General features: G+C 41.4%; 1 protein-coding gene across 3 annotated transcripts in view; it reads right to left on the reverse strand.

Annotated features, from left to right (window-relative positions):
- GNPTAB (N-acetylglucosamine-1-phosphate transferase subunits alpha and beta) overlaps positions 1-25,282 on the reverse strand; it is a 63,149-nt gene that overhangs the window by 32,414 nt on the left and 5,453 nt on the right. For 2 of the 3 annotated variants that reach the window (XM_036019489.1, XM_028531964.2), the window contains exons 2-5: positions 15,693-15,778; positions 7,571-7,690; positions 6,610-6,651; positions 4,382-4,587 (exon numbers count right to left, since the gene is read on the reverse strand). In XM_036019489.1, the coding sequence (XP_035875382.1) occupies positions 4,382-4,587; positions 6,610-6,651; positions 7,571-7,690; positions 15,693-15,778 (454 nt within the window). The remainder of the gene's footprint in view (positions 1-4,381; positions 4,588-6,609; positions 6,652-7,570; positions 7,691-15,692; positions 15,779-25,282) is intronic. The other variant, XM_036019490.1, reaches the window with a different exon arrangement.

Here is a 25,282-nt window from a genome sequence, read left to right on the forward strand (position 1 = left end):
TTTGGGATCATGGAAAACAGGAGAGAGGTCAGATGGGTAGAATCCTGACCTTCAAAAAATGGGCCCAGAAAGCCAGTTCTGTACATTATAGCCTAGCAAGATGGATGTCAATCCTGGATAAGGGTCTCAAATGTCCCATAAAGATATCCTTGGTGAACAATGAAGAAAAGAGAAGTTTCTGCAATATACTGTTCATCTTTAAAGCAAGCACTGTGAGTTCATTATGAGTAAGCTTATCAGATGCACACCTTTGTCTGTCTCTGTCTCTCTCACCAATGATACGGTGGGTTCTACACTGACAGATCAGCTAATTCTTATAGATGCCATGTATGTATTTGTACATAATCCCAGCAGTGTAGCTAACATCTCATACCATCTTTGTGGATATAATGGAAATACACATTATGAGGCTCAGAGGGCTAGATCTCAAGTTGTATGGGTTATAATATAATCAATTCTGACTGGAGAGTGTGAAATTACAAAGCCACAATCAACCTAGAGAGAGGTTTCAGAGGTCTGTCATTGGTGCTACCTTGTTCAACAACCCATTAAGGTTTTGGCAGATACAGAAGACATGCTTGTGAGGTGTGGATTTACATCAAGTGGACAGAGAAGCTATTATCTTGGGTAAGAGACTAAGGGTTCTCCTAGTTCTTACTATTGAGAACAATGAGCCCAATCAAGCAAAATAAAATCTCCTACAAACAAAGGTAAGATTTTTAACTGGGCACCAAAAACCATCCACACACTCACAAATTAAAAGAGGTATTTCAACATTAGCACATGCAAGTTTTTTTTCAAAACTTAGGAGTTTTAGTCCACAGTGACTTCAGTGTGAGTCATCAATGTGCTATGGCCACACTGAATTTCCATCCCAATTTTCTGCTGTTAAACAAAAGAGTACTTAAAATAAGAAAGGTAATGTTCCCCAACACTGCCCCACCATAAAACCCCATTGCGTTAACCTTCAGAAAACCCAGAATCCAGCCACTTCTCACCACCACACTGATCCACGCCACCTTCCCATCGGCCTGGATTAGTTCAATGTAGGCCCCTCCCCCAGCCTATCCCCACCACAGCAGCCAGGCTGACCCCTTTGGAATGCAAGTCAGATCACATTACCCCTCTGCTCAATGCCTCCCAATGATTCCTCATCAAACCTGGTTAAAGGCGAAGTCCTTGTCATGGCTCCCAGGGCCTACACCATTTGGCCCCCTTATTTCTCGAGCTCATCTCTTGTCCCCTCTTCTCTCATTCACTCTATTCCGGCCACAACAGCCTCCCTGCCCTTCTTCAAACATGCCAGACCCGCTCCTGCCTTACAGCCTTTGGGCTGGCTGTCCCACTTTACCTGACTCCCTCCTTGCTCACCCTCTTCAAAGTTTCGCTCAGAAATCACCTTCTCAGTGAATCTGCCCCATCACCCAATTTCCCTGGCTTAATTTTTCTCCACTGCACTTATCTTCTACAAACAATATATTTACTTGTATGTTGTATTTATGGTCTGTCTCTTTCTACCAAAATGTAGATTCAATGAGGGCAGAGATTTTTTTCCTATCTGCTCACTGCTGCATCTTCAGTGCTGTGAACAGTACCTGGCACACAGTATGCACTCAATAAACATTTGTTAAATGAATGGTCAATGTGCAGAATGATCCACACTGAAACAGAATGCTCAATTCCAGCTGACACACTTTGAAAGTAATAGAAACTACAGCTCATTCTGAGAAGAGCAAAGTAAGACCCCTAAGACACAGCTAAAGAAACAAGAATGAAAAGAAATGTCGTATGGGAAAAAGATTACATTAGTTCTGTAGAACCACAGGGGGTACAAACTGAACCAGTGTGAGAAACCTGTAAAGAAGCACTTTGCAATTCCTTTTAAAAGTCAATGTAGCCCAGAGGTGAAATGAACTGTCACAGAGGAAATTCCCTCCCAATACATCAAAGGGGATGGGCTTGAGCACTCTGCCGAGGAGACCCAGATCCAGGCCGGAGGGCTGGACTGTGGGACTGCTGAAGTAATGTCCGAAGGATAGAGTGTAAGACACACGTGAGGAGGAGCAGAAATGACACACTTGAGAAGGAAAAGAAAAAGTAAATCACTCTCAATAATTAACTAGAAAAAAGGCTAAATGAGATAAATGAAATGTCAAGTGTGGCCACATGGTGTTTATCTAAATCAGAGGCTGGCAGTCCACAGCCAAATTCTAGCCTCCGCCTGTGTTTGTATGGGCTCAAGAAGAGAACAGTTTTTACATTTTAAAAAAGTCAAATGATAAATTCTTATATAAACACCTACATAACATTTGCCATTTTGGCTGTGGCCCAGAAAATCTAAAATACTTACTAGCTGGTCCTTTAAGAAAGGATTTGGCAATCCCTGACCAATATAATGGAAGATGGTAAAGAGCAAGTTTGTGATCCACTATAAATGTAAGCTCATGAAGGCAGGAATGTGTCTTTTTTGTTTTCTGCTGTTTCCCTGGTACCTAGAACAACCACCACCCCAGGGCAGGCGCTCAGCAAGCCTTTACTGAGTGAGTGACTATAATGCGTAGAACAGTCAAATCGAAACCCAAGTAGGAATTCAACAGTGTTTAGAAGTCTGCAGTTCACTATCGATTTCACTTATCAAAACTCACAATCTTTTAAGTTTTCACTACATTACAAAATTAGTAGAGGAAAATCCAAGATTCTTTCCATAGATGCTATAACTGAGTTATAATTGTTGACACATTGGCATTCCTTTTTTTCTTCAGCCAAAATGCTGTCAGAGTACCTTAATTTAAGGAAATCTTAATTTAAAAAACAAGCAAATAAAACAGATAACTTATTATAATTCATCAGACTATCCTTTACTTTCCTTATACATATTTAAAATATAACTTAAATTATAAAAAAAACCCTTAAGTTATTTATACTAAATTGTCCAGGAACAGATCTATAGTGTGAAGGGGAAGATGTCTATACTTGGAAAGATTATAATTTCCTATCAAATTACAAACAATTGTTAAGTGCTCGGACGTGAGCACTGCATTAGATATTGTTTAGGACACAAACTGGTGCAGGAGGGCTGAGGTGTCTGCTCAGTAAAGACATGAGATGAGAACACCAGAGACTCCAGGGCAATCAAAGGGAAGTTGCGAGCTAGGTTACAGGTATTACGGGAATGTGGAAAGGTAAACATAAAATCACTGTGAAGGTACTAGTCCAGGATCTTCATGGAGGAGAAAGAACTCGAGGCGGGGCTGGAAGGAACAGGAGATAGGCTAGGAGAGGAAGAGGAACGGAGTGGCAGGCAGCACCACACACGTGTGAAGACAGTGCCGGCTTTGAGGAGATGCAAGAGACAGGGGTGCCAGGATTGATGGGCAAAATCAAAGCAATTAACACTGAATACTGAACACCGGGAAAAGGAGTTTGTATCTGTGAAAAACAAATATAGACCACTGCACTGTTCTCTTTAGAAGGGAGTGAATTGACAGAGCATAGTTTCCGACTTCCTGTGTATACAGTTGTATGCCAGACAGATTAGAGAACTTCGCAGAGCAGTGGGGCGTCTAAGACGGGAGGCTGTGTAAAGGAATTCAGTCTGGTGTAGAGGAAACAAGTAAGAAAGGTTAGAATCTAAGAATCACTTGCAAAGAACAAAAATCAAGTAATGAGGTTATTAGTTATGTATTAGTTAAGTAAAAATTAAGAATGGGTCAAAGATAGTCCCAAAGATGCAGCAGGGAGGTAGAACACGGAAGGCACAGGAACTTGAGGCTAAGACTCAGTGCTGTCAAGGCAACAACCCAGTTTCCACTTTACACGAGTGAAAAACAGAGCCTTCAAGCAGGGGTTCAGTGCAGTGGAAGTCTGAGAGGTAAGAAGCTCAAGAAGGAGATGCAGGTATGGGGTTCACGGGCTAAGTGGGAGGAAAGGCTCTCTAAGGATGCGGGTACAGTTTTATGGAAGTAATTACAGTTTAATTTCAATTCTATAACGTGGCCAAATCAACTGCGTAACCAGATGCTTCAGAGTGTAAAGTATGAATGCTCCAGGTATGTTCTGTCCAGAATGCAGGAAACAACCTTGTGGAACAGTCATGTGGTCTATAAAGAAAAGCATCCAGAATAACTGAGAGCCTAGAGAGGAAGGTAAATGAGAGAGTACTAGGGTGAAGGTCCTGACCTTCAGCACAGAAAGCACATGCTGTAAGCACAGAGTAAGACACAGGCAATCCCTCCCTGAGGTTACGGCTGACATACAATGGCAGCTTTTTGCTCCTCCTTTTATTTCTTTAAAATTGCATCACTTCTGTTCTAGTCAGAATTTTTCAATTCAAAACACCCAATGATAACATGACTTTAAAATACCCACAAGAAGACCTTACCATTCTTAGTACTGTCGAAAACAACAACTGAAACATTAGTGGAAGGGTTTTTAGGTTTTGCAACATTGAATATGTCGCTGGCAGAATGAAAAGAAGGGTAAAGAGATGGTAGGTCCTTCAGTGTAATGTTGGCCGGCAGGGCTGGGTCCAGGACAAGCATTGGCACCTTAATGCAGTGTGTCAGCAAACATTCCAGCTGCTTCTCACTGGAAAGAAACACCAACATACTCACAACTCCATTCCCGAAAAATTAACCAACACTAAAAAGCTTGTTGGTACTACTAAAATTTCCTGCTGTTTCTCTATAGCCTATTTAAAAATTGTAATATTTTAATAAACAAGAAATTTTATCTCAAGAATAGTTAGCAAGTATGATATATAAAATCATTAAACAACTGTAAATATAAATAGAGCTTTTGAATTTCTATTAATAAAATATGATTGCCCCCAAAATTTATTAACTCAAAGTGGCATAAAAAATAAGCATTTCATTACTATCATTTTAAAGATTACTCATAATTCCAGTGAAACCCACACTCAGGCTAATGAGGAAGTAGATAAATTCTGGTGGACAGAGTGTCACCATACTAGACACAATTTATCAAGTCCGATCAGAATACAATGAATACATTGGATATGACACAGCACTGATGCAAACGAAAGCAAATGGGACAGGTTCTAAGATGATTTTATGTTAGACATTTCTATCTACATGTAGGAAATACCCAGAATAAACATATTATCTAAACACACGAATGGGCATAGGACATAGCTAGACAATTCAAAAAGTGGAAGCTATGTCTAGTTAAATAATATATAAAACTATCCAACCTCACTAATAATCAAAGAAATGCAAAGAAACAATAAGGTATCACCTTTTGTTTAAATTTGCATCCCTTAAAAAATGGTGACTCAATGCTAGTGCAAGTACAATAAACAAACCTACTCATCTCCAAAACTGCTGCCATCACTCTAAATGGGTGTTTGCCATTTACTCTGAAAATCAATTTGGTTGAATATCCATACAGTATTAAACATACATATGCTTCCTCCTTGGTGGCTTACTTCCCTGAATCTAGTCCAAATCAGAGAAGAGAAACAGGAAAAGCAAACCCACACACAGAAAATGCCACAGACTCACATAAAATGTCACAAAGTACTGACAAAGGTGAACATATGTAAGTATCCAACATTTGGTAAATTATAGTACAGTGACTTTGTGGGATATTATACAACTTCTAAAACTCCAAAGTAAGAAGCATAAAGATAATTTATCAATATAGAAATATGTATGATGGCATAAAATTTTAAAAATAAGATAGAAAAAATCATCTTTGCCCATAGATGATAAATTATAACTATAAAAATATGGTTGCAAAGGGAGTAATAAAATGATCATAGTTGTTGAATGAGGGCCATCAAATTCTTTGAGGTTTTTTTTTCATGTTCCTCTCAACCTCTCTGGATGTTGCATCATTACTTTACCTTAAAAGACATTTAAAAATAACAGTATTGAGAGTAATATATATAAATAAATATATATAATTAACATAAACAGATGATTCGGAAGGTACTTCTGGATCTCAGAAATGCTCAGAATCACTTTTCTACAGATAACTTTTATTTTCAGATTTTATTTTAAGATTACTGGGGAAGTGGCTGCTAACAAAGATTTCTGCTTCTCAGTGACACAGTCTTGTTTTAAGGACCTCAGTCAGGTGTGATTCAAATCAAGACAGGTATATCTGATTTTTTTCACTGAGCTAAATTCGTTTCCCAGTCCCCAAGTAAAAGTCATACAACTTTTTAACAGCATTTAAAGAGAATGAAATATACATTAAGCACATAATTAAATAATGGATCTGAATGAAAACACTGGGTATAAGGTAGAGTTTAAGTGAACCAAGAGGACAAACAGCACACAGAGACAGATTAATGGGGATGATAGGGAAGAACAACGTTTCTAACCCTTCCAAGAAAGGATACAGCTTTGGTTAGCTACGACCCAAATAACTAGAGTTCTCAGTCAACTACACCTTGGGCACTGCAAAATTTCCCATCTAATCGATGCATGTAATTTGGGGGTCAAAAACTAGTCAGAGAGGGATTGAACAGGAGCAAAAGAGTTAACACAAACTACTGTATTCCCAACAAAAACAACTGAGAACTCGGAAATTTCACTTCGATCCTTCAATTTTTATTCCTGAGAGGCAAGTCAAATTGCTTACCTCTTCTTAGTTGGTTCTGTTGTGTTCTTGCCAAGGATTTCTCTAATGAAAGAGAAAAGTACATTTCATTACATATGCATGGACACCAGCCCTAAATGTGAAAGATGACTTATAACACTGATTTTGAGCACTGATTTTAACATTGAAGGTATATAATAAATTAGACATTTCAATGAAATATGACCAACAACAATTATCATGTAACTTCAACAGTAACCATGAGAGTTTACTTAAAACATAAGCCTTTATACTTTACTAGTAAAACACGGTACCAGGCTATCAAAGCCATTTTCATGCACTGGGAAGGTCTTATTTATGTTCTAACACTGAGAGAAAAAGATTCTTTGTTGTAGTATAATCTGGCCAATCACCTGCACCTGGGGTGTACCCATAACATTCACAAAGGAGTGAATGGAGTAGTTCTCAGCAAATATTCCTAAGGAATCAAAGGGGAATTTACATCAGCCAGGTCCCTAGCACTGAAGTCTCTCCAGAAGCCACTGTTCCTTTCTCAGATAAAGTTAAAAAAAAAAAAAAGGGTCAAAATTCCATATTAAGCCCTGGCTGGTGTGGCTCAGTAGATTGGGCACCAGCCTGCAAAATAAAGGTCGCTGGCTCAATTCCCTGTCAGGGCATAGGTGTGGGTTGTAGGCCAGGTCCCCAGTATGGGGAGCGTGAGAGGCAACCAACTGACGTTTTTCTCGCACATGGATGTTTCTCTCCCTCTCTTTTTCCATCCGTTTCCCTCTCTCTGAAAATAAATAAAATCTTAAAAAAATTCCATATTAAAAAATTACCCAAGTTTCTAGTTCCATAGTATACAAATTGATATGAAAAGGAATTTGAGATGCAGAATTTTATTTGGATAGCACTGTAAACGTCACTTTACCCTTCTGAGCTGTACTGTCATTTGCACTTGTAGAACCTTCTGTGGTCTGTTTTTTTCAAATCTCAGTTTTACCTCATTGCCTTCTGCTCCTCTTCCATCTGTTCCCTGACTTGCTGGAGTTCCTTCAGCAGTTCAAGGTCAGTGCCATTCACCCAGGTGTACACCACGTCGATCGGCATGGGCAGACAGAGCCTAGGGCAAACCCACAAGTCCTCCAGCTTATACGCATTTTTCCAGTATGTTTGGGGATAAGAGTATGTTTCAACTTAGAGGTTGTGAAAAAAATCAATGAGAAGGTAACTCCACCATGGCATGTTTTCAAACTGGAGCTGATAGAGGTTGGGAATTTTCTTTATGCGGTTTATGTGCTTGATGTAGTTAGCATCATTTAATCCTCACAACCACCTTGGACAGTTGCTGCTATCACTCCACATTGAAGATTGGGGGTGGGGGAAGTCTTAGAAGTTCACATTAATCGGCTGCATTCTCAGTTTAGCAAAAACTGGTATATAAATGCAGCCATAGAAATAAAAATTAGAAGCTTAAAATTACACCATAAGAGTTACCAAGCAGTCAAGAATGAAGACCTAGCTCTGTCTCTATTTAATGCTGCAGCCTTCCTGTTCCTTGCTGCCGCCAAGAACTGGAACACCGCCCCCCCCCACCCCCACCCCTGACTGTAAGCTGCAAGAAAGCAGGAAAACTTCCCTGTTTTACCTGAAGTACCCAAACCACTGGAACAGTGCTTGGCACACAGAAAGCTCAGTAAGTATTTGCTGAATGAGTCAATGATTTCTATGAGACAATAGCACAGAAGAACTTCCCAAACCTGCTCGATTTTTTCCTTATGATCTTATCCTCAAGGAGTCAGGCAGGCTTTTGATTCTTGAGTATCCCACCTAAGCCTCATCTTAGTGTTTTTGTCCAGGTTGCACCCCTGCTAAAAGCCTTTTTTCCCCTTTTTTCAACTTACCAAAATCCTACCCATCTTACAGAGCCTGCTCTGTACCTATGAAACAGGAGTTCACAGTGACATATAACATGTGCTTTGGATGCTTCTGTTTCCAGTTTGGCCTTTTCTAAGTGATGGTATGGCACAGTTTTTTGTTGTTGTTGTTTGTTTTGGGGTTGTTTTTTTAGGCCAAGGACTGAAGCTTACCCTCCTTTTGTCTTCCTCACAGGGGTCAGGCATAGGCTAAGGCCCAGAGCAGTATGAAGGGCTCCAAAGACTGACCAAAACAGTACGTCTTTGCTGGTGGCTACAATAACATCACCCAGTGCAGGGTTAAATATCTCAGGGGAAAATGAATGTGGTTTGGTGGATAAATCTCTCATATTACAAAAGGAACAAAAAGAGAAGTAATAACCACTTTTAGCTTAAAAGAAGCAGATGAGGCGATGAGAGGAAGCGAATGTCTATCCATTCATCGAGTAAATATTTACTGAGCACTTAGTATGTGCTAGGTACTGTTCTAGATGCTGGGGGACCAGCAGTACATTAAACAAAACTCAGATCTGTGCCTTCCTGGAGCTGACATTCTAGAAAGGTGAAAACAGGAAGATGATGTTACGTTATTATGGAAAAAACAAAGCCGAAAATGGGAATATAAAGTATGCCTCTGTGGGAGGTCAGGGTTAAACAGGGAAATCAGAAATGGCCTCACTGGAAGGGGGCCTTTCAGCAAAGATGTGAAGGAAGTGAAGAGGCAAGGCATGAGGGTAACATTCAGTCCAGAAAAAGGGAACACTTCGCGCAGATGTCCAGCAGACACCTATCTAACATGGTGACCGTCCAGTGTGGCAGAGACACTGGCAGCAAAGGGAAGAACATAAAAGGAGGTGGCATTAAATAGGTACCAGGGGACCCAGAGCTTCATGGGAAAAAAGAGGAATCACCTCATACTCAGGCATAGCTGATTGTGAGCATCTACCAACCCTCCTGCCCAGGTTCACCACTGCCTGCAAAATAAAATCTAAACTCCTACATAATCTGCACCCTGTGTTCTAGACAGTCCAACTGTATACCCTTACCCAACAGGATAAGAGCTTGCAGGCTTCTGTGCCTTTGAACGTGCTTCCCTCCCAAGCTAGAATATCCTCTTTCACGCTTCTTTCATCCACTTCCTCCTTTCCCAGTCGCTGTGCCTCTTCCTTCTCCCCCCACAGAAAAAATGTACCGCTTAACAGGCAGCTTCTACTGTGCTTTGTACAGTAGGGAATCCTTGGTACTCTGTGTTGCACTATTTTTCGTGTGTGTCTATCTTCCACTAGATGGAGTATCTCTAGAGCAAAAATGTTACCATGCATTCTGCACCCTGCTTCGTTATTTCCTGTCCTTTATCTCTGGGCTCTTTTCCTACTGTAATTGTGTGAGTTTCCTCATGTAGGCTTTTTCCTGCATTTACCTATATCAATGGTTCTCAAATGTTATGAGGTATCAGAATCATCTGTCGAATTTATAAAACAGATTTATAAATAGATCGCTGGGCTCCAGAATTTCTATCTAACTCGTTAGATCTGGACCAGGGCCACAGAATACTCGTTTCTAACAGGCAATGCCAATGCTACTGGTCTGGAAATGCACTTGAAAACTGCTGATTTATATGTGGGTTATATATACTTGTTAACTATTAGTTCATTCCCTTGTCATATACATTGGTTTTCTCCATTTAAAAAAAAAAAGCCTCACATTACACTAATGTAAATTATTCAAGGTCTTCTCACTCTCAACTTCTCAGGTTGCTCAGATTGAAAATTAATTTTAAAAAACTGCTTAAGGCCCTGGTTCATGTGACTGAGGGGATTAACTGCCAGCCTGGGGCCTGCAAGGTCCTCGATTCGATTCCTGGTCACACAGGCCAGGTCCTGGCTTCAGGACCAGTTTCAGGTCAGGTCCCCAGGTCGGGGTATGCAAGAGGCAACTGATCCATGTTTCTCTCCTTCTCTTTCTTCCTCCTTTACCCTCTCTCTAAAAGAAAATAAAATCTTTTAAAAATAAAAAAAAACTGCTTAAGTGATATATTTTTAAAAGGTTAAAAAAAGAAGAAAAAGAATTGAACATTCCAAAGCTTTCCTGTAAGAGTAATTATCTGCTATTAAAGATTTTTTAGTAGGATCAAGAGATATCCATATATGTTCAATTGAGGAAAACAATGTAAGTATACAATTCATTTCTGTACAGGTTCTTCTAATAAGTCTGTATTGTTTGGTCAATTTAACGCTTTGGTATTAAACTAACACCCTAAGGAGACCGTGTGATTTCCTCTAGGTCAGTGACTCAGCTGTTTTTCTATTAGACAGGGTCACAAGGGCTGTGAGCCTTTTCGTTCTAACTATGAGACAATCTTAGTTTCCAGACAAGAAGGAAGTCTTTGTCTTAGACTGAAGACTATATATATAAGTTACCAGTGACTCAAAAACAAAGCTGTGGTGACAGTGACACAACTTGTATTTTAATCAGTTTAGTTTAAATGAGTAAAAAAGCACTTAAGAGTCCCTTGGTTCTACATTCTATAAAGTAGGTAAGAAAACCTAGAACTTAAATAGTATCTTAGAAACAAAGAGTTGGGAGAGATTTTATACTTAATCTAATATCTACATTTTAAAGATGACAAAATTGAGCCCCAAACTGATTTAATGCCTCACAATTAGTAGCAGTAAATAATTTATATATTCACTTATTACTGACATAGAATGGGATTTTCTTTTTTCATTCGGGGCAAATAACATGAAAGAGGCTTACATAAAAAATGGTAGAACAATGAAATTTCCTATAAATATTATGGTATTTTAAAATACATTAGAACATATGATATGTTACTTATCATCATCAAAAATTAGACAATTTTGAAATATCCCTGCATAAAAATCAAACTATAGTTTCATGCAATCAAAAATCAGGACAAGAAATATTTAACATACATACAAAAAATTCTTCAGAAAGAGAATAAGAATGTTGGATTAAAACTGCTGACCTTAGCATTTGGGTTTTCTAAACTGCTTTTCCTTCTAAAAGTTTGGAAGCCCATGGGGCAGGGATTTATGTAACTGCACCATCAGCACCCAGCACACTGCAAGGCACAGTAGGTTGGATAGGTACGTGATAACTGGTTGAATTAAAAAAAAAAAAATCCATCTTGAGCACTTGGTGTTATTAAAAAGAAAATCGAAGAAGCAGAAAAATTATCTTTCATTAAGAATCCAGTAATGCAATAGTTCTCAAAGTGTGATCATCAGACCAGCAGCTTCTGTCTCACTAGTGAACATGCTAGAAATGAACATTTTCTGAGTCTCTCTGAGACATACAGCCTAAGACACTCTGGACGTGGGGAGAAACTATATTTTCTCAAGCCTTCCATGGGGTTCTGGTGCACACTAAAGTTTGAGAACTGCTGTGTTAAGAAAATGGTACTCAGCCCTGGATGGTGTGGCTCAGTGGATTGAGTGCCGGCCTGCGAACCAAAGGGTCACTGGTTCAATTCCCAGTCAGGGCACATGCCTGGGTTGCAAGCCACATCCCCAGTTGGGGGCATGTGAGAGCAATCACACTTTGATGCTTCTCTCCTGTCCTTTCTCCCTTCTTTCCCCTCTCTAAAAAGAAATAAATAAAATCCTTAAAAAGAAAAGAAAGAAAATGGTTCTCAAACTTTTTAGTCTCCAGAACTTTCACAGTCTTAAAAATTATTAAGTCACCCAAAAATATTTGCTTATAGGTTATAACTATCTGCACCTGCCATGTTTAAAAATAGGACATTTAAAAATATTCATTAATTTATTTTAAAATAAATAAACCCTTTCACATGTTAACTCTTTGATGAATAACTTTTTAAATCAAAATAACAGTATTACCAAAAAAAAAAAAAAAACTTAGTGAGAAGAGAGGCATTGTTTTACATTTCTGCAAACCTCTTCAGTGATTTAGCAGAAGAAAGCAAGCACCTCAAATCTCCAGTAGTCAGTCTATCCCATTATGTTGTTTTGGCTGAAGTATATATTAAAAAAATAAAAACAGACTCACACAGATATGAAGTCAGAAAGAGGAGTACTTTAATAACCTTTTCAGATAAAACTGGATATTCTTCTCTGCTGCTACACCAAAATAAGTGGTAGTTTCTTAAAAATTAGTTGCCATGTGGAATCTAAAACCACATTCGTGAATTTTTGTGCTTTTATATTAAAATCCATTGGTCTCTCTTGGGCTCTGAATGGCTCTTTCGCCCATGTAATGTTTGGTCATCTGGAAAACAATAGCATGCTGAGTTACGCAGATCTGCTGAATGGTGACACATTTCCTTAATTTTCTTACATAATATTAACAAATGTGATTCTTTGGATAATGCCACAAATCCAGTCAGAGAAGTCTACAATATTGTGAAGCCATTAAGCTCACAGTGGTGGAAACAAGTTTTCCAAAATTCTAATTTTCACTTGAAAGTTCAAGCTTTACCACTGACAACAAATACTACTACTTGCTTTCCTTCAAGAGACAGGATCACTTTGCTCACTGTCAAGAAAATACCTGCCTAATAACTAAGTCTGATTAATCATACTTGAATTTGTCCTTTCAAGTTATAAGAATGGTGTTTTAAAAATTTTTTTATTGTTGTTCAAGTACAGTTTTCTGCCTTCCTCCCCTCCCCAGCCCAAAACTCCAGCCGTCCCCACCTCCCTCCTCTGTTTCTACCCCTCCTTATTGTCCATGTGTCCTTTATAATTAATTAATTGTTCCTGCAAACCCTTCACCCTCCCCCCCCACCCCACCACCCCCCCACCCCCCCCCCCCCCCCCCCCCCCCCCCCCCGCCCCGAATTCCCTCCCCTCTCCCCTCTGGCCACTGTCAGCCTGTTCTCAATTTCAGTGTCTTTGGTTATATTTTGCATTTTTGTTTGTTTGGTTGAGCAACACAATTTACAACAGCCAAGTGCTGGAAGCAACCTAAGTGCTCATCAGTAAATGAATGGATCAAAAAACTATGGTACATTTACACAATGGAATTCTATGCAGCATAAAGAAAGGAGCTCCTACCCTTTGCGACAGCATGGATGGAACTGGAAAGCATTATGCTAAGTGAAATAAGCCAGGGGGTGAAAGAAAAATACCATATGATCAAGTTGTAACAATGGTGTTTCATGAAACAGAAGAGCCAGTTCAGCGGCAAGGCAAACACTGGCCCCAGGGCTTTTCCTCAAGACAATCTCCACCCAGTCAGGTGCTTTGCCCTTCCTGCCCCCTTCACCGCACAGGCATTAAAGAAACGTTTGCCCAAAGGGTCAAGATATAGCCAAATCAACCATTTTCTACCCCTTCATCGTGAACATTTTTAAGTGAAACTAGCTTTTTCTGGCCCCTGCAAAGATGTGGTGGTGAAGAGGACAATGACTCATGCTAAGGAAGGTGTGGCAATTTTACCCACACTGCTTTTATACCATCTGTGCTAAAGGCAACAGAGTTAAAAAGCAAATAACACCTGAGTATGGTTATAAAAATAGTTTTGATTTCACAGACCCCCACAGCCTTTGAAAACTGCTGTTTTAAGAGATCCTAAAAGAAAGCTCTAGTGTTTCCCTACTTCACTAGTTACTTGGCTACAAGATAATCTCCCTTATCAGACTACAAAATTCTTTACAGCAGATGGCAACAGATAGTCTTTTAGATAGGGTCTAAAACAGGGTAAGACTCAAAGATTCAACCTTCACTGAAGGAGCAAATCCAGGGTGCCATACATACGTAGGGTACTTTAAGGACCAAAGCAGAGGAAAGCTTTAGGTCAACTCAAGAAATCCTACAACCTCTTCATTAAGATAGTGAGGGCTATAATACGACATACATCCAATTAGCACAGTTATTTTTAAAACCACTCACTTGACAGAAATCACTAGGCACTCAGAACAAGGGAACAGAGGGACAAGGAAGTGCTTCTAAGCAGGGGACAAGGGCTCCAGAGGAACCTGTGATGTACAGGTTCTCCGAAAACTGTCCAAGTGTGCCAATTAACACTGATTATTACTTGTAGTTTTATTAGGTTTTCTGGTTCAGTGAGTTTCCTGCTGTGTCAATTGACATCAATTATTACTTTTGGCTTCATTGGGTTTTCTGGTTCAGCGAGAGTAGAGGGAAGGATTTATGGGATCTGTCCTCAGGGGAAATGACAGTCAGGATCTCTGGTTATGGCCTCTGACATTGAGACCAAGGTCTTTTGTGAGGTTAACTACCTTGGCAGCTACCCCACATTGGGTGTTGTCCCCTCTTGTTCCTTGCCCTGTGCCAGTCGGCTATATGCCATTACAACGAAAAAGAGAGTCAGTAGATACTGCTACAATGAAAAGGAGAGTCAGTAGATGCTGCTTACAGTGGATAAGTCAGAAAGGACAGGGCTCTTTATTTTTGAAAGGTGGAATGAAGATCACCAGAAGAATCCAAAACAAGAATTCATTAATAGTGGTTCCTCTGGGTGAGGGCAAATCCAGAATGAAAAAGAGAGAGGCTTTACTTTTTATTTTTCTGTGTTGTTTGAATTGTTTTCACCATAGACATCTATTGCTTTTACAATATAAACAATGTAAGGAACAGTTTTATAGACGAAAACTGAAAAGAGCCTGTGTCATTCACTTTAGCTGCAAGACGGGAAGGAAGGCACTGAAAAAGATTGCTCCCACCCAGGTTTGTCTTGTGAAGGAGGAAAACTCTCCAAAGAAAAGGTTGAAGGCAACATTCAAGAATGGCTGCCCCAAGAAGCTTAGCCTTAAGAAGCTGAAGATCCAACCTGTGAGGTTGTTTGCTCCTTCCCAGAGCAAGGCAGCAAGATGACCACAAGGGAAGGGGAGGGCCCAGTCCTGGAGGCTACGATGGGAATGGCCCTGGTTAACAGAGTGACGTCAAGCAAAGAATACTGGCCAGAGCTCAGAGCTGGCTGCAGAGTAGCCACCCAGTTTCCTCATCGTGCGGGGAGATGGAATTACCTTCATCTCACAGAACTGGGGCAAGGATACAAGGATCGCTTGGGAGCCAGGTTTTCCATCTAAAAAATGTGAGGATGGACGACAAGGTTCCTTCAGATGCGATTAGTCTCGAACGAGTGAAACTTTGTCTACGACTTGGAAAGACCCCTCCAACTGCCGTATTTAAAGCATGGGTGACTTCACGGCTCATTGTTTAAGTCAAAACAAACTATTCTCCAAAACGGATCTTTTCTCACCGATTCTGAAAGGACTTTCCAGCAATATTGTCTCTGTAGGAATCAAACAAAACGTGGTATTGATCCCGGCTCCATTCCAGGACCACCTAGGGAAAAAAGAAGAAAAAAGAAAAAGAAACAATGTTTTATTTGCATCGAATACTAAAGAGTCCGTAACTTTCACTTTGTTGAGAATTGCTTAAGAAACAAGTAAAGCGATCAAAGTCCATCCATTACACCGTGCCTGCCACATGCCAGATACTGTGCTCAACCCAGATCCATAAACTGCAACATAAGGACAGTTACATACATGAGCATCAAAGAGGGAGCAAGCTCTGCCTTTAGTGCCAGGCACAGCACCAACCCCAATGGCAGGCACATACATATAGAGTATGTTGTCTATCTGTAATAATATAATTGTATCAACTTGTGTCAACTTACTGAACTCAAACAAAAGTGATTCTCCATCAATACTCCTGTACCCAGAAGGTGGGGATGAGACAGAAAAGTTAGAATAGAGAACAAAGGCTTCAAGCTCTACCCCTCCCCTCTTCTGCCTTGGCCAGAACATCGCAGATATGACCTTCACTGACCACCTGTTCCGCCGCTTCCTCCTCCCCAATTTCCTGTAATTGAGAGGACCAAAAACAAACAAACAAACAAAAAAGAAATCGCTATCTGGAAAGGAGGGACAGGGATGAGCCATATGGGTAGTCACCCCACCAGTGTCAGAAACCGAGGACCACCCTCTCCTCCCCACTTGCCCACATTTAATTAAAACCTTCCACCCAGACCCCACTGGGGCACCTCATTCTCCCAGGTCGTCCGCTCTTACTTGTTGAGTGAATACCATCGCTTTAATAAATTTACTGTGCTTTGCTATAAATCCTTCTGTCACGCTCTTGGATCCTTCCCGGGCCATGACCAGAACCCGGACCCCGGTATCTGCTGAGGCCTCCCTTGGCCTCCCCCCAGGTGCTGCCCAGCATCAGGGAGGGCACGTGAGAGGGCACACTTGACAAATGGCTGAGAAATGCTGACGCGGTGTGTTGACACAACACGTCTTCCTTCATCAGATAAATTAATCTCTCGGTCACCAAACCGCCTTCATGTATTAGAAACAACAACAAGAGTGCTTATCTAACACATTTAGGCACATTGCTACTAGTCCGGACTTCTGCACCCTTAGATCTCGGGGGAGGCAGCCAGGTTATGACTCAGGACATAGGTTTTCATCCCGGCTCTGTCACTTTTATAGAGATCTAACGCAAGTTCATCTCTTTGGGTTGTTTCTTCATCTGTAAAATAAAGGGGACCGGACTAAATTATCTTTGAAATCCCTTCCAATCCTAAAAGTACACAGTGGGGCAAAAGTGGTAGGTTTACCGAGTACGTGAAACAGTTTATTCTTGTGTTATTATTTATTAATTTTGTATTATTTTCCAAATGAACAACTGTAAACCTACTTTGGCCCACCCTGTACGAGACTAAAGGAGGCACAGAGCAGTGTGGCTGGCATGGCACATGGTGCAGTTTCTTCTGAGACGACACAGCAGCTCCTTAGGATACCACGTCTGTCTTCAGCCTCCTCTGGGTCTGCTACCCCTAGTTCTAATCCTGTCAGCATTTACACTTCGGTCTCTTTCATCACAACTATTTCCCTTTTCTGCTTAAATCAGTTCTCAACTAGACCCAGCTATGGAAATCTTGCCAAACCCTTTTCTAAGTGAATGAGTAATATGCTATATGAGGGATCAAAAAGGAGGCTTGTAAGCCAAATAAAATTCATGTGTCAGATCATCTTCTTAATATGATCCAGGATGGGAAAGAGCAGAAATTTGAATGGGCAATTATGAAATTACTTATTCTGGGGTGAGCCATAAAAATACAAGTATCTTCCAAACAGACCAAACAGACAGACAAACTTGTAACTTGTAATTAGATCTTGTTTTTAGCCATTATTACAATAAACAAAGGACCAGAGGAGGGGTTAGAGAAATCCATAAAAAACCAAGTCTCTTTTTCCTCCACAAAGCCTTTCCACATTCTTCAGCCCAGTCTGAATGCTTCCATCTCAAAACTCTGAGTAACTTTCATCTGTATCACCTACTTGGAAAATAGCTACCCACCGCCTTGTAACATTTCTTGCCTTGCATTACTCATCTTTTTTATTGTTACTTTCTTGTCATCCCATGTTAGCATCTTGTCAGACCAATCAAGTTATAAACTGCTTCAGTGTATTTATCATTAACTCGTACCGAGAACAATTCATTGCACACCGTATTCTTCCTAGTAAATGTCTGGTTAGAGCAGGAGTGACATAAGAGATGACAGGATTGGGGAATCTGGTACATCTCCTGGGACAAGCTCTCAGTTCTCCTACCAGTGTCTGTGTAACCTTGAGTAAGTCACAAAGTTCAGGCCTCCACTTTCTACACTCTGAACTTAAGTACAGAATCTGTTTCATCAGTTTGCTGTGCGGCTGTACTAGATAGTGATTCTCGTGGGACATGGGTGAGGAAAGTGCATGAGAAGCGTACTGGGCCAACCAGAAGTCATGGTAAAAAAGGGTAGCTTCCTGAACCATCGTTTTAATAATGGCAAGACCTATAAAGCATTATATTGGTAGTCATTCAAATTTTTATGAAACAAAATGAAAAACATACATGATTTTTGCAGATTAATGGTTGGCTTTCAAAAAATTCCTACTTGCCATGTTGAACTGTCCCCCCCCTCAACCACGTGCATGCACACACACCCCTCCTCTTTGTACTGCTCTCCTCGGAGTATTCACTTTCCTCTGCTTCTAAGGGCAGTTTGTTGGTGAAATTTAAGACACAATACACTAAAATACTGCTTATTAAAATACTACGTGAGCTCTGAAACACATCATAAACTAAAGAACTGTAAAAATCACCTAAAGGTAGTTTACTAGTTAAAAATGTTTACCATAGCCCTGGCTGGCACAGCTCAGTGGACTGAGCGCAGGCTGCGAACCAAAGCATCGCCAGTTTGATTCCCAGTCAGGGTACATGCTTGGGTTGCAGGCCACGACCCCCAGCAACCGCACATTGATGTTTCTCTCTCTCTCTCTCTTTCTCCCTCCCTTCCCTCTCTAAAAATAAATAAATAAAATCTTTAAAAAATGTTTATCACTTTTAAGAGTCTGTTTTAATAACCATGGCATTCAAGGTATTTAAGATTGATTGTTCGTCAGCTGTTACAAAATGGCCACCAATGTGGCCATAACGAGCTGGTGGCCAAGGAGGAGGGATGGAGACATACATTTGCCAAGCACCCTCATGCCAAGCACTCCTCCCCACCAAACCCCTGCAACAGGGGAACCGCCCGCAGGCAGGCACCAGAGCGGCTCACTCTCCGAAGAGAAGCCCCGGGCCACCAGCAATGTGCGGAGGGGCTGGGGCCTGAATCAACACAGCTCCCGAGTCCACGTTCCCTTTTAGCTTTGTTCCCTGGGCTGCCCCTTCCGACAGTTATTTACACAGAGTTTTGTCAAATACACGTTTCAGAACATGACCACTCAGTTCTGAAGCCGGTCTGTTTATCCTCCTTAATTCAATGACCCAGATCTGTTTCCTTAACATGTTTATCTCTAAAGGACCACCCTCACACAATACATTTGTGCTTTTCCTCAGTATTTTCAGAACGCCTAACACCCCTTTAACTGGTTGGTTGGCACACACAAATGCTGAAATTTTCAGGTGATAAGCTTTTTAGAATTACAGAACCATTAAACACTTTTATTGAAGATTTTTATGATTCCAGACAAGATCATTGCCTGTGGCTGAGCAGTAGTGAATGAGATGCCAGGCCCGCAGTCCTTCTCATCAGAGGAATTCCTTGGTGAAGGAAAGGAGGAAGGAAATTATTAAGAAGGGAGCAGGTATGCCGCACCTATCTGCTCATCACTATAAGATTCACAGTCAGAAGAAGTGAGTTTCCATCTGACGCTTATCAATAACAAAACCTAGGGCCCGTCTCTATTCTCCATTTCTTCTGCAGAATGAGGACGAGTGCCGCCTGTTCCACAAGACGGCTTTGATGAGTGAGCGAGATGTGGGATGAGATGCACAGGGCTGCACACCGCCACCTGCGTGCCAGGTCCCAGCTGTTCGCGCGTCGCTTCAAGACAGCACTCACAACTCTGCCGTGTACTTTACCTGTTTCAATATATGTCTACACCTCTGTGAGCAGCTCAAAGCCAGGAACTTGACCTCTTTTTATTTTTACTCCCAAATCCTTGCGCAGGGCCTGGCACCAAATAGACGTTCTAGAATGAAGAAATACGGCTACTAGTTTCACGAGGCAAACATCTCGGAACAGCGGACTGCTCCCGAGTTTCCCTCCAGAACTCTCTGCTCTCAGTTCCATTCCCAGAGAGTCAAGGGAAAGAGTAAAGGGCTACAAACCTAAGGAGACAGCAGCAAGCCTAGGCACACAAGGATATAAACTCTCTCTGTAAACGCACGTGCCACTTTCTCAATTTTTCAAGCGAAGAAATTGACATGATACACTATAGAACTTAAGATGCTGGGGCGCTCTACCCTCCAGCAGTCAGAACTCTCAACACTGACACAGCTTTTCATGCATAGCTTTTTATACATTGATAATCATTGGTTTACATTGTCCTAGATTATAAAGATTCTTCATAGTTCCCGAAAACAAAATTTAGTTTGCATTAAAACGTACTAAGAGAGACTAAGATATGGATCTTAAAGATAGTAAGAGTTTTATCTTTTCAACCCTACACATCCTTTGATATCCATCAGGAAGTGCTATCTGCTCGCCACCAGACGCACTGTCTAATCATATCTGATTACACACGCTCGTTTTGTTTTCCTGTGTTGGCCCACAGCTTATAAACAACCGAAATGTATGTCTCACAGTTCTGGAGGCTGGGAAGACTAAGATCCAGGCACCCACAGAGTTGGTGTCTGGTGAGAGCCAGCCTCAGGTTCATGGCCTTCTGTGTCTCCTCAGGTGGTAGACTGGGTCCAGGAGCTCTTTGGAGTTTCTTTTATAAGAGCACTAATCACACCCATGACCTAATTACGTTCCAAATGCCTCCCCTCCTAATAACATCACACTGGGGATGAATAAAATGACTTGCCCAAAATCAAGCAATAAATTAGCAAGAGATAATGTCAGTTTCCAAAAACGAATACACCTTCTTTCGGGCTTTTGTACAATTACAAAAAATCAATATTGAAAGCCTGCTGATTCTGAAGCACTGAATTCAATGTGGTCTTTTTACCTGGACTCCTACACAGTCTCCTACCATTCTCTTCTACCTGCAATTCACCTTCCACATCACCTCTAGAGCAATCGTTCAAAACACGGATTGTAATCATCCCTCTCCTGCTTAAAATCATTTGAACTATCCCCATTTTCTTCAGGACAAATGGAAATTCCTTAGCCTCACTCAACACGCAAGCCCTAAATTGGCCACTGCCTGCCTCTCCAGCTTCAACCCCGGATATGCTTTGGCCCCTCAAAACTACTTTTGTTCCTGGAAAAGTGATGGTGCCTCTCACGCCCATACTTTACACCCATGGCATCCTTCATTTAAGAAGATGGGGGAGGAGGCCTCAGCCACCTCTTCAAGATCAAGCTCAGATGTCACTGTCTGAGAAATTGCCAGACACACCTATGTTTTCAACTGAATTTCTCACAATGTGTTTTAAGTTTGTCTGTCTGCTTGTCTGATGTGTGGGTCACTGGCCAGCAGTGATCACGGAACGCTGCAGATGGCTCGTTGAAAACACGCGAGAAAGAACATGCACAGAGACAGACTGGTTTCTGTGGAGAAGTAGGGATGGGATGGCCACCCCCTCTAGTGGGGAGCGCGCCGATTTACCGTCCAAACCTTGCTTTTATTGGGCTCGCTTTGCATAATAATTCAGGTAAAGTATATTACTCATTCCGAGGAAGTAAGGAACAATAGATAACAAGGAACTCTGCGGGTCTATTTTGAGTCAGGGTCAAAGAGCTGTAAGACTTTGAGGAACAAACTAACTTCCTCCTTGGACCCTTCTCATTCAACTGAGAGCATTCTAAACAAAGAAGGTTTCACAGTAATTTACATGTTCTTTCTTAGGCCTGATCACCTGGGGAATCCGCCCTTTTCAGCACAGAGCTGCACCACCCTGTCATTGTTTCAGGCTTAGGTGGAGCAAGGGAACTAAGGCAACCAAGAGATAAGGAGATTTTCTCCCAGACAAGAGGACTCAGGCTACATCACAGCTGAGGAGCGAGGGTCCATCACCCCCTTTTGCTGTAGCCCCCAAAGTCCTTCTTTTGGGGGCCTCCCACGTGATCGTGCCTGTCTTAGGTCGTTCCCCCCTTGGGGAATCTTACCCGTCTTTGGCTAACCGACCAAGTTTTGGGGTTCAGTTATGAATGAAGCAGCAGAAGCAGCACTCCTGCCAGGGAGATAAGCTTTTGTCTCCTTGCTGGCTTATGGTTCCAAGGGCGTTCCCTTAGCCTTAGCCTAGGCGAGGGTTACAGCTTCTGATACCAGGCAGGGCGGTTCCCAACACTTGTCCATCTCTCTATCTGGAGAGTAAATTGAAGAGCTGGAAAAAAACTGAACATCTTGGCTGGTGAATCTCTCCACACCATGCCCCTCTCCTTTCTTGGAAAGTGAATAAAAACTTTATTCAAAAAAACCCACAAAAAACAAAACCTGAGCCATCTTCGCGTCTCTAGTAGGCAGTAGAGTAGTTGGCCCACAGCACCACACCTCCATACATCTCCTCCGAATGAAATACCCTTCGAAATTGTGGTAAAGAAGCTTTATCCAATTTGGAACCAATCAGAGACAAAATGAAGTTAACAGATGAGGGTAATGAAAGGGGAAGGGGAGAGAAGGTAAATCAAGAGAGAAAGAAAACTAGAACCTAAAAGAAGGAACAATTTTAGGATGCAGTTTGAAAGTAGGCAATATGGTTTAAGTCTGATTGCAGAATTCATTGGCTCTCCCTGAACAAGTATGACCTAATGTGTAACATTTTTGAAAGATCACGTTTCCTTTTTCATTTAGTGCATATATGAATCACACACACAGGCTGACTAATCCCCTGCTAAAGATACGGCACATGGATCATAAGATTGGAACAATCAATCTAAAGAGCAGTAAAAACTTCAAGTGATATATTGTGAATATATAACCTCTTACAGCTACACTTATTTGTTACATTTTAGAAGGAACTAGAATAACGTGGTATTACAAGGTGCCAGCTATATTAAATTAATAACGTACTTACTCCCTCTGCTTCATATCAACCATAATAAAGCACAGTCAGGTAGAGAAATCACTGTAAACTTTCCTGCTCGGTCTCTAAGGAAAGAGTAATATACTCTTCAGCCTGACCCTGGTATCAGCCATGAAGGAAGGTCTCCTGCTGCTGTCTTCATAAGCATCACAGCCCAGGGAAGAACAGTCCTGAGACAGGGCAGTTACATTTAACTAGCATGTACTACACACCCTGCATGATAAGGCATCATGAAGCTATCTTAGGCATCTCATTAAAACCCTTTTTCTTCATGAGGCTCAGTCATAATCAGTGAGCAAAAATAACTTTCATAAGTATTTCTTCAACAAATATTCACCGAGTAGCTAGAATTAGGTCTGGGTAAGCAAATGAACTCGTCTATCTTGACTTCATCACCTATGTTCATTGTAGTATTATTTACAATAGCCAAGATTAGGAAGCAGCCCAAGTGCCCATCAGTAGATGAGTGGATAAAACAATGGAATATTACTCGGCTGTAAAAAAGAATAAGAGCTTACCTTTGCAACAGCATGGATGGAGCTGGAGACCATTATGCTAAGTGAAATAAGCCAGTCAGAGAAAGACAAGTATGATATGATTTCACTCACATGTGAAATCTAATGAATAAACTGAACTAATTAAAATACAGACAGACTCAGAGAGAGCAGGTTGACAGCTCCTGGCACGGGGTGGTGGGCAGGTAGAAAGATTGAGCAAAACAGGGGGAAAAGAGAAAGAACATATGGACACGGACAACAGTGCAGTGACTTCGGGAGGGAGGGGGATGGGTAGGGTGAAAGGATATTGGGGGTAAACGGTGATGGAAAAAATCTAAAAATAAATAAATAAAGACTAACTCAAACTACAATACAACTATCAAATATTACATAAATTAAAATATATCGAATCATCACTGAAAGATTTATGAGGATGCACTTGAGCTTGGTTTCACAAAACTCCATATTGATACACCCAGATAAAGAGCTTAACAAGATGTTAAAAATGGAAACAACCCACTTTTGCACTTCGAAAATGGTGACTTTCAACCAGTGTGCCTCAGGAACTTTTAAATCCTGACTATTTAGTCAGTGGCACTGGCCTCTTTTCCCTTAGATTGTCAAATTCAAAAAATGACAACAGCCAACACAACAGTAGCCACTAAGTGTGAATGAATCAAAATTATACCTATTTTTTTTCAGATCAGCAAAAATATGTATTTTTTGGTGTGCCGCGCATTTTAGCCATTAGTTTATGTGTGGCATGAGATGAAAAAGTGTTGGGAACCACCCTGCCTATTTTCAGAGCTATAATCCCTTGTGGCTAGGCTGAGTAAAGGACCTTGGGACCATGAGCCGAGTAGGGAGACAAAGATTATATTCCATGTAGGGGCACCACCTCTGCCCCCTTTGTCTTCACCCTGCTTGGCCCCGGGCAGATGACTGGGTAGCCATGATGGGTAAGATGCCTCAAAAGAGGGATGACCTAAGACAGCATGGTCATGAAGGGGCCCTCAGAGAAGGACTTGGGGGGCCTATAGGAAAAGGGGGTGATGGGCCCTCGCCCCTCGGCTTTGAAATAGCCTGAGTCCTCATTCTGTCCACAAGATGTCTACTAATCTCTTGGCTGCCTGACTTAAGCCTGAGACAATGCCTTAAGCCTGAAACAATGCTGGAGGTGGGGTGCAGCCCTGTGCTGGAAAGGGCGGGTTCCCTAGGGTGACCAGCCTAAGAAGGAATGCATAAAATCCTATGAAACCTACTTTGCTAAGACCCTCAATTTAAATGATAAGGGCCCAAGCAGAAGTGAGTTTGTTCCCCAAAGTTTTATGGCCCTTTAAACCACCTGACCCTGACTCAGAATAAGCCCTCAGAGTTCTTTGAAGGTTATCTATTGTTTAATCATTTCTGCCTGACAACGATTCATGAGCTTTAACATATACCCCCTGTATTCCTTGCGAAAACTGAACCCAATAAAAGCTTGTCAAAGCAAGGGGGAGACGCTCTCCCCTTGAGTGAGAAACCATGCTGTCCCTTTTCCTCCACAGGACTCGGTAGTCGGTGTGAATTATCTCGTCCCATCCATAATGCCTCGGACCCCAGGAGCCGGGATCCAGTCAAAAAAAGGTTGAAAATCACCGTTCTAGAACAGGTGAAGGGTTAGCACCTATCACAGTCACAATGTCAATGTTAAGGAAAAGAAATGGGTTTTGCCTCAAGCCACTGTCTAGGACAGCTGTTGCTTTGGCTTCTTTTGATAACAGCCTTGTGATTTCCCTCTGGGGAACTCCTCTCAGATCATGTGGTTCACTGGAGACTG

This window comes from Phyllostomus discolor, chromosome 2, assembly GCF_004126475.2.
Source record: "Phyllostomus discolor isolate MPI-MPIP mPhyDis1 chromosome 2, mPhyDis1.pri.v3, whole genome shotgun sequence".
Classification (NCBI taxonomy): domain Eukaryota; kingdom Metazoa; phylum Chordata; class Mammalia; order Chiroptera; family Phyllostomidae; genus Phyllostomus; species Phyllostomus discolor.